This window comes from Hydractinia symbiolongicarpus, chromosome 1 (assembly GCF_029227915.1).
Source record: "Hydractinia symbiolongicarpus strain clone_291-10 chromosome 1, HSymV2.1, whole genome shotgun sequence".
NCBI lineage: Eukaryota > Metazoa > Cnidaria > Hydrozoa > Anthoathecata > Hydractiniidae > Hydractinia > Hydractinia symbiolongicarpus.
The window spans coordinates 24185664-24204037 of record NC_079875.1 but is presented as its reverse complement, the minus strand read 5'-3'; the positions used below and the strand labels follow the sequence as shown (position 1 = coordinate 24204037).

Here is an 18374-nt window from a genome sequence, read left to right as displayed (position 1 = left end):
CGATACACATTTCCTGGGTTTTAAAATGATCCGGAACATACCTGAGTGCTTGGGGATACTGTTCAACTGCTTGTGTACATATTTCTTGGGTTTTTAAATGATCCGGAACATACCTGAGCGCCCAGTGATCCCATTCAATCGCCCTGGTACACATTTTTCGCGTTTTTAAATGGTCCGGAACATCCCGTATCATCCATGGCGCTCCGTGAACTACCCCATTACACAATTCCGGAGTCCTAAAACGTTCAGGTACATACTCAAGTAGGCCGGAATACCGTTCAACTGCCCTGGCACACACTTCTTGGCTCTTGAAATGGTCTGGAACAAACTCGAGCATGTTGGGTATTTCTTCAACCATCCAGTTACACATTTCCTGGGTCTTTAACCCTATTCGGTCCGGGGGGGAGAGGGGGGCGGATTCCGCTCCCCCCTGACGGTTTTTTTTTTTTAACTTCTGATTGCTTTCTTATATGGCTATGATACTTACTGAGTTTTTAAACTGTATGTTTTAATGACCCATGTCAACGATCATCGTTATGAACATGTTTGAAACCGCAAAGCGCGTGACTATCATAAAGTTAACAAGAAACGGCCAATAACAGTAGAATTGTTATCTAAGTTATAAGATCAGTGATCTGTTGTTGATACCTTACAAAATCTAAGAACTATCAATATATCTTTGCTTGGCTTTTTCTAGGACTTCTCCGCTATAAAGAACTTGCACACTTACGGCTTTTTGATTTAATCTTCAAGAAAACACATTGAAAGTTTTTATCCCAAAAAGCAAAACATATTTTCATCGCGATGGAACTTGGGTATTTACCAGTACCGGGGTACTTACCAGTATTTACCAGTAGAACTACCACAAAATTTTGTCCATTCTCTAATTTATCTAATTATATTGACAGGTGTAAAACAAAAGAGGTGATGAGTATATTTTCAGAGCCACAACATCTTCAAGAAAAAATGAACGATTGAGGCCAAAAGCGAGCCATTATCGTATACTCGAGCCCGTGAATGTTTTAAAAACGCAATAAAGGCCTGCAATGTAATGCACAACTCTGATAACTACGCCGACTACACTCATAACGAAGACGACTACACTACTAAATACCGTGTTCTTATTGTCCCGCATGGAGTTTAGAAAATGAATGAGGTTATTTTCAGTTGAGCAAAGCGAAGAATTAAAAAATAAAATCAGTTAAAATATTGGCCACTAAACAAATGGTCACCTTAGCCGCATCAAAAGTACACATGTCTACATGTAGATCAAGCTGTTGTGTGATTTTAACGTAAGGATTTACATTTATGGAGATATAAAATGAGTGAGGTGTAAGTTATGTTTCGCAATCATGAGAGCAAAAAACGTTTTCTCTCTCGCTTATATTTCAAAGTTTAAAAAAATGTTTCAGTTCAATAAAACACAACTGTATATCTTCACTCAACAGTTTGGAAGCTTGCAAAGCAGGATGGGAAAAAATATAAAAATCAATATGTTCAATAAATTATAATTATACAAATAAAAAACACTCATAAATATTCCGATCTAAAAAACTTTAATGTCTCCCCAACACGTGGTATTTTCATAACAATTGTAAAAATATTACTTCAACGTCAGAAACCAAAAATGTCGCAATTTCGCGAAAAATATCGTAGTTTCGCGTTTTTATCGTTAAATTGCGAAACTTCATTTTGCAAGATTTTTTCTTTTTAATGCCCATTGACTTTTTTCCACGAAAAATAGACGAAAATTATTTGTTACAAAGTGGACTAATCGCAAATATTTAGCCAACTTTTTTCTTTTTGTACCGCGAAACTAACTTCTCATAAAAGTTTCTGACGTTAAACCATATTGAAATTTTTCATTCATATAAACTTTCGCATCAGCTTGAGCGTTTACGATTTACGACGGCTCTACGAAACGTAAAAAGATGAAGCCAAATAATTTTGTAAGCACCCACCAAATAAATAAGGTATATTAAAAATATGATTTCATAAAGCATGTTACGTTATAAAATCTCGTTATAAAATCTCCTGTACAATTTCACAAAACAGAATTTTTAAAAAATACGCCTTAATCCTGAAACAGGATAACGGTAGACGTATCGACAGCAAAGATTCCTTGAAAATGACATCTGCACCTACAAATTGTAACAAATACCTGAAAGACGTTCAGAGAAAATATTTCCTTTCATTGAAGCTTATCTTTCAAAATGCTCCTATGTTGTATTTTAACATGTCTGTATAAGAGTCAGAGTTAGTTCGAAGGGCCATACCAGACTGACAATCGTACCGTACACATTTCGATACATCTTGTATTTACAAAATGTGTCAGTGTAAGTAGAGTTTTAGAGTAACAAAAGACAACAAGCTTGGAGTTAAAAAAGAGATTTCTTACGACAGAAGAAGTAATTAAGAAAAAGAACCTACTCGTTTTTAATTTCTATGCAAAGATTTTTTATGAAGGAAATGAGGAAAACTAATCAAAAAATAATAAACACGTGATGGTAGATCACAGTTTCGAAAAATTTCAACAATTTACTCCTGTCTTGTCTATCGAAGTGTGTCCGTCCATCCACCTCAAATATAAATCACGGGTAGATTTTACATTTGAATCCTGTCTCTCCGAAGCACAGCACGGTTGACATGTTCACAGCTCCGTTGAAACACTGTAGTTAGCCATTTCATTGTTTCTTGAAGGTGTTCTCGCCAATTGATGATTTCGGCCGGGACCGATCACCTAAAGACAAAACCGGAACTTAACATAATGTACAAAAGGGACGTACGAATGCCGAAGTTTTCCGTTAACAAATGCAACATTCTTTTCATGAACTTCATTCCGATAAATACATAAAGTTAGCTAGTTTTAGAAATTTTTAAAACAGATTTTTTAAGAAATATATATACAGGCGACTCTCTCTAATTTGATTTTCCAGGAAGGATAAAATTTTCTATCGAATTAGAGAGTGTCTCTCTAATTCGAATTTTTAAGCGTCAAAGTGGAAAAAATCGAATTACAAACGTAAATATTTGAAAACTCGCAAAAAAAGAAATCTCAGTAGGAATATTAAAGAATTTTTACAAGTATCTTAAAATTTCTCCATATGGTCCTAAAATTTGGATCGAATTACACAGTTTATCGAGTTAGAGAGTATAGAATTATGGAGGTTCATTTATGAGAGTTTCATAAGGAAACTTGACGGTGAAATTTGATCGAATTAGAGAGAGTATCGAATTACGGAAAATTACGGAAATACTGCTTTTTAACATTCGCAAAAATTTACACCGACCAGATTTTACTGGAACTATGATTATACACAGTTAAAAATTAAATTCACTTTTAGCATTTTTGTTTACATATTTATACGTAAAGAAACAGTTTAAGCTCTATTTACACTATGTTTTTTTAAATAATTACGTTTACTTTTTAGGCTGTTGCGATCCTCGAACGATACACTGTGTCGATAAATTACCGAACGACTTCGTGTGAATGGCAATCGATAGTTGTAAGGAACTTCGTCACAGTACTGAAAGTTTAAATATTTACTTTGACATTACCACATTCATTTGTTTATTTTTTCGTTAAAGATTATAACATTCATTTGATTATTTATAAGTTTACACATTAATTTATAAGTTACACATTTTATACTACAATTTAGGTCGCTTCGACGATTATTAAGACGGAGGATAACACTTTGACAGTTAGAAAGGAGAGCCTAATCAACAAGACAATTTAAATCAACATGGCTGCGATTAACACACCGCTGTGCAAGAAACTTTCTTTTTGTGCTAGCTCCTAATTCTCTCAACTTTTTCCTAAAGATTTAGTTTCTGCTTTCTAAGAGTGGCATTAAGATTGCGCAGCCTCGTAGTGGTGTAAAAATAGCAAACAATGCAAACCTGTTCTACATATTGTGGTCGATACATCGCTTGCGAGCCGTGCGAATGCATCACCGTCATCTGAAAGAAATAAAAAGGTTGAGATGCTTTGTATATCTCTTTAATAATAGCCGTATTTTGCGTCCTGTTACGGAAACACGAAATGCGGTATATAAAGGACGGGCGACCCCGTGGATTTTTCCACGGGTTAACGGCTAGTCTATAATAATAGCCGTCGTCTGTCTGTCTCTGCGCGGACCCCCCGCTGAGTTAGAAAATGATGTTACGGAAACACGAATATCAAATGCGATATATTTTTATCTCCGACGGGTAAATATAAAGGACGGGCGAACCCGTGGATTTTTCCACGGGCTAACGACTATCTATATTATAATACCCGTATAAGTCTGTCCGTCCGTCTGTCTGTCACGCAAAATGGTAGCTTAGCTGCGCCGGTAGCGAGACGCACACAATACGGTATAAAAAGGACGGGCGAACCCGTGGATTTTTTCACGGGCTAACGACTAGTATGTACAAATGTCATTAAGTCACGAGGTTTGATCAGTAGAAAATAACGAAAAAGTATAAAAGATGTTATTTAAAAATTTCTTACCGGCGGTCGACCGCTCTGCTTTAGCAGATGGCTGAAAAGTGATAGAAGTATACAAATGCAGTAATGGAATATAAGATAGAACATTGCATAAAATTTAATTCCTTCTCAAAAAAGCCATGCTCAACGTTCAACACTTTTCACCCTTCGTACAGCCAGCATGTTTCAAAAAAAAGTAAAGTGACTTACGCAGGTAAATATTGGTGAATAAATCTTTGGGGTGTGTGACCAGGTACACCAGTCGGCGTGCTACTTTGGTACGGCATACTGGAGGAACTGTACTGGCGATAAGAAACACCGTTCATTGGATTCATGTTTTCTTTATTAGAAGCCGACGGAGGAGCGGAATAACCGCCTGTCAACACTTCAGCGGAGGCGCTGTCAGGTCCTAGCTCTAGCAGCAGCTAAAAAAATTGTTATATCAACATTGAGGTCAGCCTATCATATTCCACTTAGACCTTCAGATACACTCCGATTAAACGGTTTTTTGTTAGAGTTAAAGAAAAGAAGGTTTCCACTCCTTTGATTTCAGACCCCTGGAAAGTAATTTCATTACTTCATGCTGAAAGGCGAACACGAATGCACGGAACACCGATGAGGGAAATATGCACGACGGGGGAATTCCTATTGAGTTTCCACAGGTTGACGACTTATTTATTCGTATTTACTGAAAAGCAAATAATTTTGTTGCTAGACAAAAACAGGAAAAACAGATGTAAAACCAGTTTATAGATCTGAGCGTAACTGAGTATTTTTTCACACTTCTTCGTGAAGATGCAAGTCAGGGGGAGGATGAAGTCATATAAAAATACTCCGTGAGAAAAATTGTGCAAGAGACAATTTCGAATTATTAAATTTTTTGAAAAGGAAATGAAGAAGGGTCACACATGTTTTCTTTTTTATAATTGAGGATTTTCAATCTGTACGGGATTTTAGGAATTTTAAGGAGGCATGACTAAGAGAACGTACCTCAGCTTGGTTAGGATCATATTGGTATCCGCTGTGTCGGTTACGTTGCTGACGGTGTTGAGAATGGTGGTGGTGACGATGGCGACGGCGCCTTTCTTCTTCGTTACCAGTGGCAACTCCCATGCTATTGCGATAGATATCGAGCGGTGCTACCATTTCGCTATAAAAATGCCGTATTTTATAAAAAAAACAAACGTTCGAGTGCCTGCAGACATTTCTACACTTATTCTAAATAGGACACAAACAACAAAAAATGAATCAACGATAAATAGCAGAACAAAACAAAAGCGATATATAAAGATTAAGTTAGGCAGTTATTAGAATAACTTACTTATCCGTGATTGCACCTCCCTGGTAGTGATGATGCTGATGTCGCCGTCGACGACTGCTTTCTTCACTGTCGCTTTTTGAACCTGACGGACGGTATCTTCTACTAAATAAATACAAAAAAAACAATCGACCAACAAATCAGACGGTCCTTTACACACACGCAGTACATACAACACTGCTATACTTTGATGTGTGGGATGTTGAATAAACTTTCAAAAACTTGAATAGTTAAAAAACCACTGGAAACTGTTTTGAGTAAGAAATATTAAAATGTATAATTCATTTAGAATACAAGAAAAGCTTAGAGTTTCTAAAGAATAATTTTTTTAAATTATTTTTCTGTAAAAATAAGTTAGGAAGGAATATTTTTTTGCGAACATTTTCGATGCCAATGTAGTCAGAATTATTTTTGAAGTCCTTAAACTTATGCGAGTTAAGTCCAGATTTGCTAAATATGTGACCGAATTTTTACGTAAACAATTGTATACATCGAAGAAAAAGAGGAAAAAAAATCTATTTACTTGCGATCTTGACTGTTCGGTGTATCCATGTGGGGCATAACGTGTCCAACCATGGGCAAAGACCTAAGTATGAACCAGTAATATTATATACTATCGACTGTGTAGAAAAGTCTGAACAAACAGATTTTCGCTTCACCGTTAATTCCGAACAATTTATTTTCCCGCATTTAATTTTCGTGCAACCATGTATTAGAAGAAAGGACATTAAAAAAAAGGAAGAAACGCGTTTGTTCAAGAATTCTTTTTCAAAATTCACGTTTGGTTTCAGCACCAATTATTATTTTACGACATGAAATTTCGCGAAGGACAGTATCAAGTACGAATTTCGCAGGACACTTGAAACGTGAAAAAATATATTTAAAGTAATTTAAAAGATTTATAATTCGAACTTGCTGAGAAATGAGAGGTTAAAAAGTTACTGAATTTTCCCATCACTAATAGAGGAAGGAAAAAAACTCTTGATTTGCAAATCAAAGGGGGAAAAATAAAAAACCTGCAATTTTTTTATGATAGATTTGTAAAGAAGAAAAAACTTTCTTGTAAAGCCAATGTCAGGCACAGAATCTCAACTCTTCTCATAAAAACGAAAAACCATGGAAGTTGTTGCACTTCAATTGAATCCTTTTTATTTCTCACGTAATGCTAGCATCCTGTTCTACATTTCATTCTATTTACAAAACAGGGATGGCGAGAACAGATGCACCGAATTGTCTTTACTTCTGTCACGACTCGTTTTGTTTATTAACCTGATGTCATTTAGGCCGACTTATAATCCAGCGTAGTGAATTTCGTTCGAACCACGTTCGAATCTCGAACTACATGTTTTCTAAAATTTTAAAAATTTTGATGTTTTGACTTTAAGATTATATTCAGCATCATTAAATTGGTGTGTGCATAAATTTTTAACTTAATCCGACATATGAAAATGCTGTTTTGGTGGTATTAACGTTACAGTCAAAATCTTCTTAATTTTCGAATTGTGTTAATTAGCTTCTGTTTCAAGCAGAAGCTAATTAGTACAAAATTAAAAAAAAAACCGTTTTAACATGTACGTTTCATTTCACATTTTATCAAGTTTCAGGTGAGAACTTCAAAATCATATTCATTCTGTTTGACAAAGTTGGCAAGGTACATGAAAGAAAAAACTATTTCGGAAAAAGTGTTTAGAAAGGTATGATTCGTATGTAAGTTGATACAAAATAAATTTCACAATCTACTCACTCTCTGCTATGATGGCGATGATGCCGGTGTATGTTTTGTTGCACATAGCTAGGTGTACCGTCATCCTGATACAGGTTGGTTTTATATTGAATGTTTGGAGCGGAGCCATACCTATAAACACCGTGAGTTCACCATAATAATATGATTTGTGGTGGTGGGACAGTGTCCGAGCATTGCACTGTGTAACTTTGCACTTTGTACATACATATTTGTGCGATATGAACAAGGAGCAATTTTACTGAGGTGTATATGCTAGCGATTATTTCAAACGAGGGGAAATCACCTGTTTAGATTTGGTGTATTGCTTTTCGAAGTTTCATGTCGGCTCTTATTAAATTAGAGGTGTGTGCAAAAGTAGTGACAATAACAACTACACATACAAAACACGCGAAATTACGTGAAGAAGGACTAAAAGCTAAAAAAGGCTCGACATGTGTATTTCTGTTTTAGTTTCGATTCTTAGCAACATCGAACATAGCTTGAAACCACAAGACAATCTCCTCCACATCGCCTTTCTTTTTATATATATGTATTTAAAGCCAGCTATAAAGATCACTGTGCATGTTCACCGCTCGTAAACTCTTTAAAACTCGAACAAGCACGGGGGGTTAAAAATCGCTCGAGTAGAGAGTGTTTGAGTAATAAAAAATGACTAATAATCGTGTACGACACCCCGGCGTGTGTTGTTCATGTGACATTGTAATCATGTAAAAGCTAAACATGTCATAGAGAACAAAAACATATCTCCGAATTAAGGGCGTGTTCACGTTACGGAGGTTCTAGAAGAGACACTTATTATGAGAATTCATTACGAAGTGTTTACCGTGCCAGGTAAACTATTTGAGTCAAGCAGGGGTCCATGTAAAAGTAAGGTGAGTTATAGTCCACTGTATTAAAAGTTCCAAGAAACTATTCGAGCACACAAGCGTAACTTACTTAGCACTGTTTCGTGTTCGGTTTGATTCGACATCAGTAGCACTGGTATATCCACTATAGTAATGCGATCTACGAAGAAGAAACAAACCATCACACACATGTCGAAATTATAAGTGATTTCAAACATTGCATGCAAGTGACTGTGGAAAGTGAAGTGAAGTTTAAACAAACCTTTTTCGTTTCGTTTCAGCTTCTCCACTCGAACAATATCCAGTTGCGCGTCTGTAACAGAAAAAAAATGAAATGTTGTCTTTTATAAATAATTAAATCTTTTTAAAAATTAGCTTCGGCATAGTTGGGGAATTTTTGGGTATTCTTCAAGGAGTTTTATTGCATTGAAACCTTGTCATTTAAAGGCCTTTTCCTTAAAAAGTGCTTAAGCAATGAAGAACTAAAAAATAAATTGGCGTGGTCATGCCATGAAAAAAATATAAAATTTAGGAAAAATAAAATAAAAAAACAAACTGAAGACAAACACTGTAGAAAATAAATGCTAAATTTATGTTTCGGTGCTTTTAACTAGAAAGCATACGCTTACCTAGAAAATTTCGGAGACGTCCCACGCTCCTGACTCATCGAATGTGGTTTGTTTGGAAAAGAGTTTCGCTTCCCATTGGAATATAAACCACTACGAAAGAAATTATTAGCTAAACAATTTCAAAATGGCATACATACAGTACTATTGGTCTGTTGTTGTTACTGGTTACTTTTCTGTATATATCAGGTTTTCCAAGAGGATATCCCAAGCTTATATTGCGGCGAGGTATGATTTAAGGGTAAAGAAAACTGAACAAGTACAATGATGATCACAATAACCAACAAAAATCAGTTTTCACATCAATGAATTTTAGGTTAAGGTACTGTATTTGGTAGTTTCCCACTGGTCTTCATTTCCGACTTCGTAACAAAATAATATTTTAGATCTCATCTCTATTGAAGTAAACATGAAACAATAATACCCATCTCATTCAACTAGAAAATGTACACAGTTTACTCTTGTGCCGTGGGATCGATAGCTCAGTCAGTAGAGCATCCGACTCATATCCAAGAGGTCTTGGGTTCGATCCCCGCATAAGACTGTTGTCTAGTTGGGCAGAAGTTTCAAAAATATTTCTCTAGCACTAACGGGAGCTGTAAACACATTAGAACTACCTTTGTGGTCCCTCTTGGAAACAATTGTTAACTCTCGAAATTAATAAGTTAAAATTAATTATTCATTAATAAATCATCTATATTATAATACCCGTATACGTCTGTCTGTCTGTCTGTCTGTCTGTCTGTCTGTCTGTCTGTCTGTCTGTCTGTCTGTCTGTCTGTCACGCAAAATGGTAACTTAGCTGCGCAATAGCGAGAAGCACGCAATGCGGTGTAAAAAGGACGGGCGAACCCGTGGATTTTCCACGGGCTAACGACTAGTTATTACTAATATTACTACGTAAATGTGTAGATGAGTTTGTATACTAATACTGCTTGATTTCAACGGTTGAGTTTTTGAAATATATTTACAACAGAAATTACCTTTGTTGTGTAAATGCAGCCTCCCAAGGTGCTGATATGGTGCTAGCGTTACTTATAGGACTTTTTGGTCTTCGTTAGTAGAAAGAAAATAAACGAAAAGATTAGTAAAATTAGTAAAAATAAAATCGAATAATATATATATAAATTAAATATAAAATTGGTGGGTTGTAAAATTAGTAAATATGATATTTATTAAAAAAAATGAAATTTAAAAATTATTAGCAGGTTATTATAAAGTGAGAAGAGACATAAATGTAAGACTTACAAATCTCGATCCGCGCCATCTATGTACGATAAGTCTGATGAAGAAAAACATTTTAATTAATTTGATTAGAAACATAGGAAACATTTTTATTTATTTAATTATCACAATTCAAAGATGACACTCACTTTCTTGGCTTCTTCTAGTAAATCTTTGACTTGGCTTTCTAGGGTTAGAATACACATCATTGAGTGTTTTAGATTACTAAACGCTAAATGTATTTGCAACTGAATATCAGACAGTTTTGTACAACAACATGTTTCTACCTATTAATTGGCTGTTCATTTCTTGGTCTTTTATCAACATCTCTCTCTAACTCTTGTTGCGTGCGGCCACTAAATCAATATAAAATTAATATTTGCTGTGGTGATAAAATTTCTTGCTCTGTTGCGTGGGTGTGGATGAACTTGATTCCGTACAAAGAATATTAAGAAGTGCAGGTCTTTTAAACTCGCTTTCAAAGCTACTACAATCGTGGACAGAAATATTGAGACTAAGGCAGTTTTTTACTCGTTATCCAAATATGGACAAAACAGTCAAATAGTCAATACTCTGCAGTCGGCAGGCTGCAAAGTCGCTACTTTTGCACACAGAGGGTTGAAAAGTTGCTAGTCACATTCTTCAGCACGCCCGCACACCGAAATAATTCACGTCGGGGACCACGAAGGCCCCGAAATTCGTGATATAACCTTGCTGACGTCAGCAACAATTAGCACATTTTAAGAATTTTGTATTTACCAAATAACCTAAGATCCGAAGTGCTAAGTCCACTCTGAACATTGACAAGTGAACTTTGACAAGTTCAAGATGTGTGAATCTAATATAGAATGAGCCTACGCAATTACTTGTGGTGGCGAACTTTGAAATTCGTTGTCTTGTCCCAACATATTGTGACCACGATTGTAGGCTGTGGTAAATTTGTTACTTTTGTAGTATTGAAACTAATGACATTCTTATTCAAGATTTTACTCGAATATTTTTTGCAAAACTATAGTGACGATATTTTGAATAAAAGCTGTTAGGAGCATTGGGAGTTAAGAGCTACACTTCTAAGTGTGAATTCAATGCTTAAAATCCTAAGAGCGTATATAAAACAGATTGGCAGTAGTATTCGATGACAATTGACAACAAAAAAGAGCTTAGGTGTTTGTGGAACTTCCAGGGATTAAAGAGTAGTTGGAAGGAGTTAGGGTGGACTGGGGACAGGTAATAACAGGTAGGGATAAATAACCAAATTTACCTAAACTTAAATCCTGAGCCTTTCCGGAATAGGAAATTATATGCTGAAGCTGGGACATCATTTGCTTTTTCTAATCTGAGGAAAGATTATAATCTACATCATATAGTATTTGTGAAGTTATGTTCAAATTAGGCAAAAAAGAGTCGAAACAAACAAACAAACAAACAAACAAAAACAATTTTTAAATTTGTAAACATTAAAAGGTTTACCTAAAAAATGTATGATGCTCCGCACAGTTTTTCCACAAGTTTTTCGCATAATCTTTATTAATGCATATAAAGGTATATTCTTTTTCTTCGTTCTGAAACAAACTGCAAACATTAGCAAACATTTTTTATGACCACATATCAAAGCTAGTATGAGCGTGAACGAAATCTTACATTTCTCCCTTGAGTAGCTCGAAGAAGGAAACAGTTGCCCTTATATTTTAGCTTGGTAATCTTTGGCCTGCAAAATGAAGTAAAGATAGCTGTTAATACACAATTTCATAGCTTCAACATTTCAGTCATATCACAATATATTTTAGAATTGATTTAACAAAGGATGTGATAACGTAGCTTAACCATAGTAAACGGGTGGTTGTTAATAAGCAGGAGCAAGACATATTTTTGCAAAACGATAGTTTAGAAGCGTAATAATAAATCGAGGTGGGTCGATTTTTATTCAGACATACATTGGAAAAAAACATGTCATTTTCTATAACGGTTCTAATAAGAGAGAGGTAAATTTTCCTAATATTTTTTTTAATATCGGAGAAGGTTAGTAAATTAAAAAAGGACCAAAAACAAAAGCGCCTCCTAATAACCCACAAACATGTGAAAGATAGAAAAAAATGTTTGGCCACACTTACCATATGAAACTTCCGATCTTGCTTTTATTTTTAAACAATACAATTCCTGTTGGTGTGAGACCCAGTAAATATTCCATATTATCTTGGCCTTTAACTTGATGCAAATCTACGCCATACATTTCTAGCCATTTCACACGCTCCAGAAACTTGAACTCTGCTTCTGCTGGTATCATGCCTCTATACAAAACAAGTTTATAAAATCATTTAAACATATAACAGAAAAAACAGAAGAATCGAAACATTTTTTACGCAATATTACACTATAAGTGTAAAAAAATAATGCTTTCAAAGTATGGTTACATGTAGGTAGCTTTAAAGTTATTCCAGCATAAAATATATGGGGTTATGGGATTCTCATATGGGTCTATATAATCCAAACCAAGTTACATTGATGTTGCAGCACAATACCATTCATATATACCACAGCTAAATCTGTTGCTTAGGCAACTTTCGGAGTGACATGAAAATATAATTAGGGATACATGACAAAGTCTGTTTATTTTCAAGCCAGCATGAGATATGAAATCTGTCCAGGTGTAAAATTATGCCGGCATAAAATCTCATGTTGTGTAAATCCTGTAACAAATGTGTCACCCGACACAGGGGCAAAATTTCTTGCTGATACAAAAGTTTTATGATGCATACTTGTCACCACACTAAAAATACAGTTGTCTTTTCTTACTTTAGTTTCGGGTATGTCTCAGTTATCATATTTTCCAACACGATTGTCTAATAATAAAAAATGTAAAAATCAGTGATGAAGTTCAGTGATGTTGTTTTTAATAAAGCTAACAAATATAAATACCTGCTGAGGAACGAATCTAAACTCAGAAATAAAACCATCGGTATGTAGTGATGGGTCAAAATCTCCAAGCTCAGCTGGAAGGTAAATTTGGTTTGTTTAAATTATTTCGATATTTGACTTGAATACAATATAAACTCCTATGTTGACATTCAAATGCACAAAACACAGAAAGAAAAATGCTAGTACAGTAAATGGTTATACAATTTCGTTGTTAGTTATAAAAGCCTAATCCATACTCTTGAGGTACTGCATTTCTAAGTAAATATATATCTTACATTGAACACAATATGCGCACAAATCGGCTGCGATTTTATCCTCACATGGTATTCTAAAAAAGAAACACGGAAAACTAAATGAAGTTATCCAAAGTCTATAAATTTAATATTTATTAAGTTCAAAGTAAAGAGTGAAAGAGAGGTTGGTTAGAACAGCAAATTCGCGCAATATAATTCAGGGTGAAAATACATCACCAGTGTAGTTAATTTAAACTAACCTTCCTTGCAAAATATCTTTTTTAACTTGAAGAAAAAATTGATACCTATAAGAAAGAAAGTCAACCTTTTTGTTATTATAACAAATTTTGTAAAAACAAATACTCTCTGTTTTACGCATGATCACAACCCCACAGAGGCATAACTGTTTTAGGTTTTCAAACACCCCTTTAATTAATTTCTAATGATAAAACTTGTTTCCAGAAAAATTTGTCGTTTTAAAACATTTTCCTTGTTTTAACTCAATGTACTGTACCAAATTATTTATAGTTCTAAACAATGGAATGTTAAAATTTAAAAAACAGTTCAGAGACAGACCTTGTTATTTCTTCCCGTAATTTTGTTGGATCTGCGGCATAGAATTTGACTCCAAAATAAAGTATAAATGGTGGGTTATGATCTAAAACACAAAAAAGTATAGAAATTACTGACTTAATTATGAAAATAGGCTTTAAGTCATATGCCACACACAACAAAACTCCATTTTAATCCACTAGTATCACTAGGCCATTTATATCTATAGGTTCATTCATCCTTATTTTATTGCTCGAATATGTGGGGAAGCAATAGATTAGATCTATTGCAGAAAATGGACTTTGTCCTGTCTTATTGTCTGCAGATGTATCAAAACATTGCCTTAATAGTGGTATTTAACTGATATATTGTACATGATTGTTTTTTTATTGTAGCATCATTGATGGTTTCTGTACCACAACAGGAAAATTTCTTGCGAAAGAGAATTTTATCTAAGAAAAACACAGTAACAGACCTGGTGAAAAACTAAACGCAGCTCTTGATGATAAACAAACTTTAAAATATAAATACCGTAAGGTTCAAGCTAGCAATAAACCTAGCAAAATCCAAAAGGCAGCACTTTACGATAAATGTACGTTCAGATATAGATGACTTATAGTGTCTTATTAGGCGGTCAACAAAGCAAGTGTACTTACTCAACATCTGTTTCTTTACAATTTTATTTGGATCCAGCCAGTGCTAAATACAGAAATTTAATTTTTAAATACTGTAAGATAAAATAAGTTACCATACTACAGCAAAGAAAAACAAAACCACAAAAACCCACATACAGCTTCACCATTCCTATCTTTATAGCGTAATCCAAAATATTCTTTTTCATAGAGATTCAAAGCAGAGAAGACTTTTGACAACAATTCATCACCGAATGTTTTGTGCTGAAAAGATAAGAAACTTTTTTTATATTAATCTCACACAGGAAATTCAGTTAAAATACAAAACACATTTAAAATTACAAGTCTTTGTACAAATACTATAACATGTCCATCAACCAAAAACCCTAAGACCCAAACACCATGGGTGCTGTAAATGATAAACACAACAATTGGCAGTGAATTACTCATCTTGGCACTAATGCCAACCTTAATTATAATTACAACTACTACAGGAACTAGAATGTATTTATTTTTCTTATACAAGAATTTGCATGCAGTACAAATACTGATATATTTTATTTTAAAATCACACCAAGCCGTAACACTGGTACACTGGTACACTTTGTCATAAAATGGTGCAAACAAAAAATTTTTGATACAGAGTGTCATTCCGCCTTACCATAGAAAGCTTATAGGTTGTGCACAAAAAGATTTAAAAGAAACAAACAACAGACCATTTAGTGTATTAGTCAATGGGGGGGGGGGGGGGGGGGGTAAAAAAGCATTTACTTATTGAGTATATAAAGTTATATACAGTTTAAGTTGTAATTATGTTTTAACAATGTAAGAGAAAACTTTCTGATAATACTTTTTAACTTTCTCTCCCAGCTTCACCAGTATATTGGTTTCATAATTCACGTGCCACTTACACATAAATAGGTATTTATTACCCCACTTTTTGCACCTAAATTGGATTTTTTTACTTCATGTACATTTGTAGGTTCTTCTATCTTTTATTGCTGATATTTACTTTTAGTTCCCTAATGTTTTTAACCATCAACATTTCTTTTTAACAAAACAATTAATACAAAAAAAAAAAACTTCTGCAAATTTTTTTTTTTAAAATTAAAAATCTTGAAGTTTTTCATATACTTGCCAAACTCAAACATATCCTTCCATATACCCTTCACTAGCTTTTGACATATTAAAATATTTCTTAAAATGTATATAAATGTCAAAATTTTGATCCCTTTTACCCTACCCACAAAAAGCATTTAATTAGAAAGTTTATAGTTTATATTAAACTAAGGATGAATGATATCAATATATCTTTTTTATTTAGTAGCTGAGTCATTATTTATATATAACAAAAATAAATTCATATTTATATAAATAATTGAAACATGTATAAACTTTCTAACCAGTCTAACCACATAAGCACAAATTTTAAAATTTTATAAAAGCTGACAACATTCAAAAAAACAAAGGACCATTCAAACTGCAAAAAAAAAAGAAATAAGAAAATAAAAATACGATGAACCCAAACAATTTACAGACTAAACAATATCAAAATATAAATTGTATAAAACTTATCTCTCACAACACCAAGCTGTTTAAAACCTATTAAATAATTTATCCCTTACTTAAATCAGAATCATATATATTAAGTTCTATAAATTGTTCTATAAATTTAATTATATTTTTGTATCCTAGACCTTCTGTAAGTTTGTTTACTAAAGCTACAACAAGATTCTTTTACCTTATTTTTATGTAAGAAAGCCCTCTTTTAGTATTTAACTGAATGTTTAAAAAACTGCTAGTAGTTAGATTTCAAAGAATTTTCCCATATACATGACAGTCATAAGTAGAAATCAAGCTATAAAATCTAGGCCTATTCATTTTTTCAAAGTGTTACGTAATGACTTTATAGTCGTTTCTCCTATTTTTCCTTTATATGGTAACAAAATGGTTTTACATCTCTCTGATTTTCACAATGATTAAGCTTCTGGTTATGATATTTTAATACGAAATGATATTTTCCAATATATAGACAAGTGAGTCACTCAGGGTCAAATCAATGTGGCAAAAAATAAAACAAATAAACCCTAACTACGGAATGATTAAAAACATTGCCATTTAAACTCAATTTAAAAAGGAAATATTTTTCATATTCGGTATCAATACATACATTCACATGCAGAATGAGCATGAATTAAACTTATATAGTTACTAGTGGTGATTTATATTTTATGTGGTAAACTATAATTTTGAGCGATGCATCCATTAATTGCTTCAAGAGGGACCACAAAAGTGTTTCTCACCATCGCCATGAGAGCTCCCATTTGAGTTACGAAAATCTCTGAAGTTTTCGTCCAACTAACAAATGTTTTTGTGTGGCAGGTGAACCCACAACTTATTAGATGAGTTAAGTGCTCTACCAACTAAGCTGTGACAATTAAAATTAGCCAATGTTTTCTTATCTGGCTCTGTTTTCTGCCCCCAATGAATGCTTGTACATTACGGAGAACCTAGTGAACAATGAAAACTTGTCTATATATTGGAAAATATTATTTTGTATTAAAATATCATAACTAGAAGCTTAATCATTGTGAAAATCAGAGAGATGTAAAACGATTTTGTTACCATATAAAGGAAAAATAGGAGAAACGACTATAAAGTCATTACGTAACACTTTGAAAAAATGAATAGACAGAATATAACCCTCAATATTTGTGAGGCTAGCCATGTAAAATATGCACATCTATCCATCTATCCATCTATCTGTTAAGGATTGAAATTCTCAAAATTTGTTTGACTGCATTTTAGCTAGCTAGCTAGATATTTTAATGACAGACAGCCTCTCAAATTATAGCCATACACAGAATTGTATAAAAGATAGTTTGTGTTCTCTCAGAGGATGGAGAGATTTCCTTTCTATCTGTTAAAAAGGGGGGCTAACCTTAACTGGGAAAAAATTCTCTCTCTCGGCGATAATAACAAGATTCTTACAGTGATTTCATGCTTCTGCTCATTATTATCCAACAATATGACTCGGCATTCGTATTTCCCCTTACTACCTCCAAACAGAGGCATATCTGTAAAATTCCTGTGCAGTCCTGTTCATAAAATAAACTTTAGTAGGGATAATTCGGCTCGTTTGTACTCTTTCGTGACTATTTTGTGTATATTTTGATGGTAAATATTTATTATACACACATACTAAAATATAAAAAGTAAAAATATTTAAATTTAATCTACGCGAGATAAGCCACAGCCGTAACAGCACTTTATCCGGTAGCCGATTCATATGGTTAATAGCTTGCCCACGATTCAAATATTTATACAAAGCGATCCATCGTGGACTACTTTTATCTTCAACAAATATTTTTTGTGATAAAGTTGCGTAGGGAGCTGGCTTCACTATCTAGCGTATAACATACGTCGTATAACGTTTTGTAAATTAATCAAATGAGCGTTATATTTAAAGTATTTTATAAAACCGCATGAAACATTATGACTTCCCCATTCAATAACTTTGCGACCAGTTCCTTCCTGAGAAAATTCGTGATGGTTTTTAATTGCACAAAAAATTCCGGAAAGAAGAAATGACAGGTGTCTTGACTAATCTACCATCTGTCCTTTAAATTAACTGTCCAAAAAAGATAGTTACCTTAGGTCGTACCATTAAATTGTACTTCTACAAAAAGTTGGAAAAATAATAATCCCTGGTGAGAATAATAGGTTGTGAGATTAAGTCTTTGTTCACAACTTAGTGTTAAGATTATTTTGTGGGGAGAATATTTCGTATTGATATTATTCTACTAATAGTGA

The 18374-nt window shown here is 33.8% G+C and overlaps 1 protein-coding gene across 6 annotated transcripts; it reads right to left on the bottom strand.

Moving 5' to 3' along the window:
- Positions 1-1496: 1496 nt before the first annotated feature.
- On the bottom strand, positions 1497-17749 carry LOC130647786 (band 4.1-like protein 4). Of its 6 annotated transcripts, none has more exons than XM_057453770.1 (28): positions 17553-17749; positions 14721-14825; positions 14586-14628; positions 13954-14035; positions 13638-13682; positions 13420-13472; positions 13145-13218; positions 13022-13068; positions 12340-12516; positions 11870-11936; positions 11699-11790; positions 11490-11564; positions 10516-10584; positions 10378-10415; positions 10253-10286; positions 9988-10056; positions 9008-9097; positions 8641-8691; positions 8470-8538; positions 7534-7644; positions 6313-6375; positions 5793-5891; positions 5462-5621; positions 4682-4896; positions 4496-4526; positions 3904-3963; positions 3425-3527; positions 1497-2740 (listed from the first exon to the last, which is right to left on the bottom strand). In XM_057453770.1, the coding sequence occupies exons 1-28, from the start codon at positions 17634-17636 to the stop codon at positions 2685-2687; spliced, it is 2262 nt and encodes a 753-aa protein (XP_057309753.1). In that variant the 5' UTR covers positions 17637-17749; the 3' UTR covers positions 1497-2684. The 6 variants fall into 6 exon arrangements, with proteins under 6 accessions (XP_057309753.1, XP_057309743.1, XP_057309761.1 ...); XM_057453760.1 differs by having other exon boundaries at positions 5793-5894; positions 17553-17748; XM_057453778.1 differs by lacking the exon at positions 13638-13682 and having other exon boundaries at positions 5793-5894.
- Positions 17750-18374: the final 625 nt, after the last annotated feature.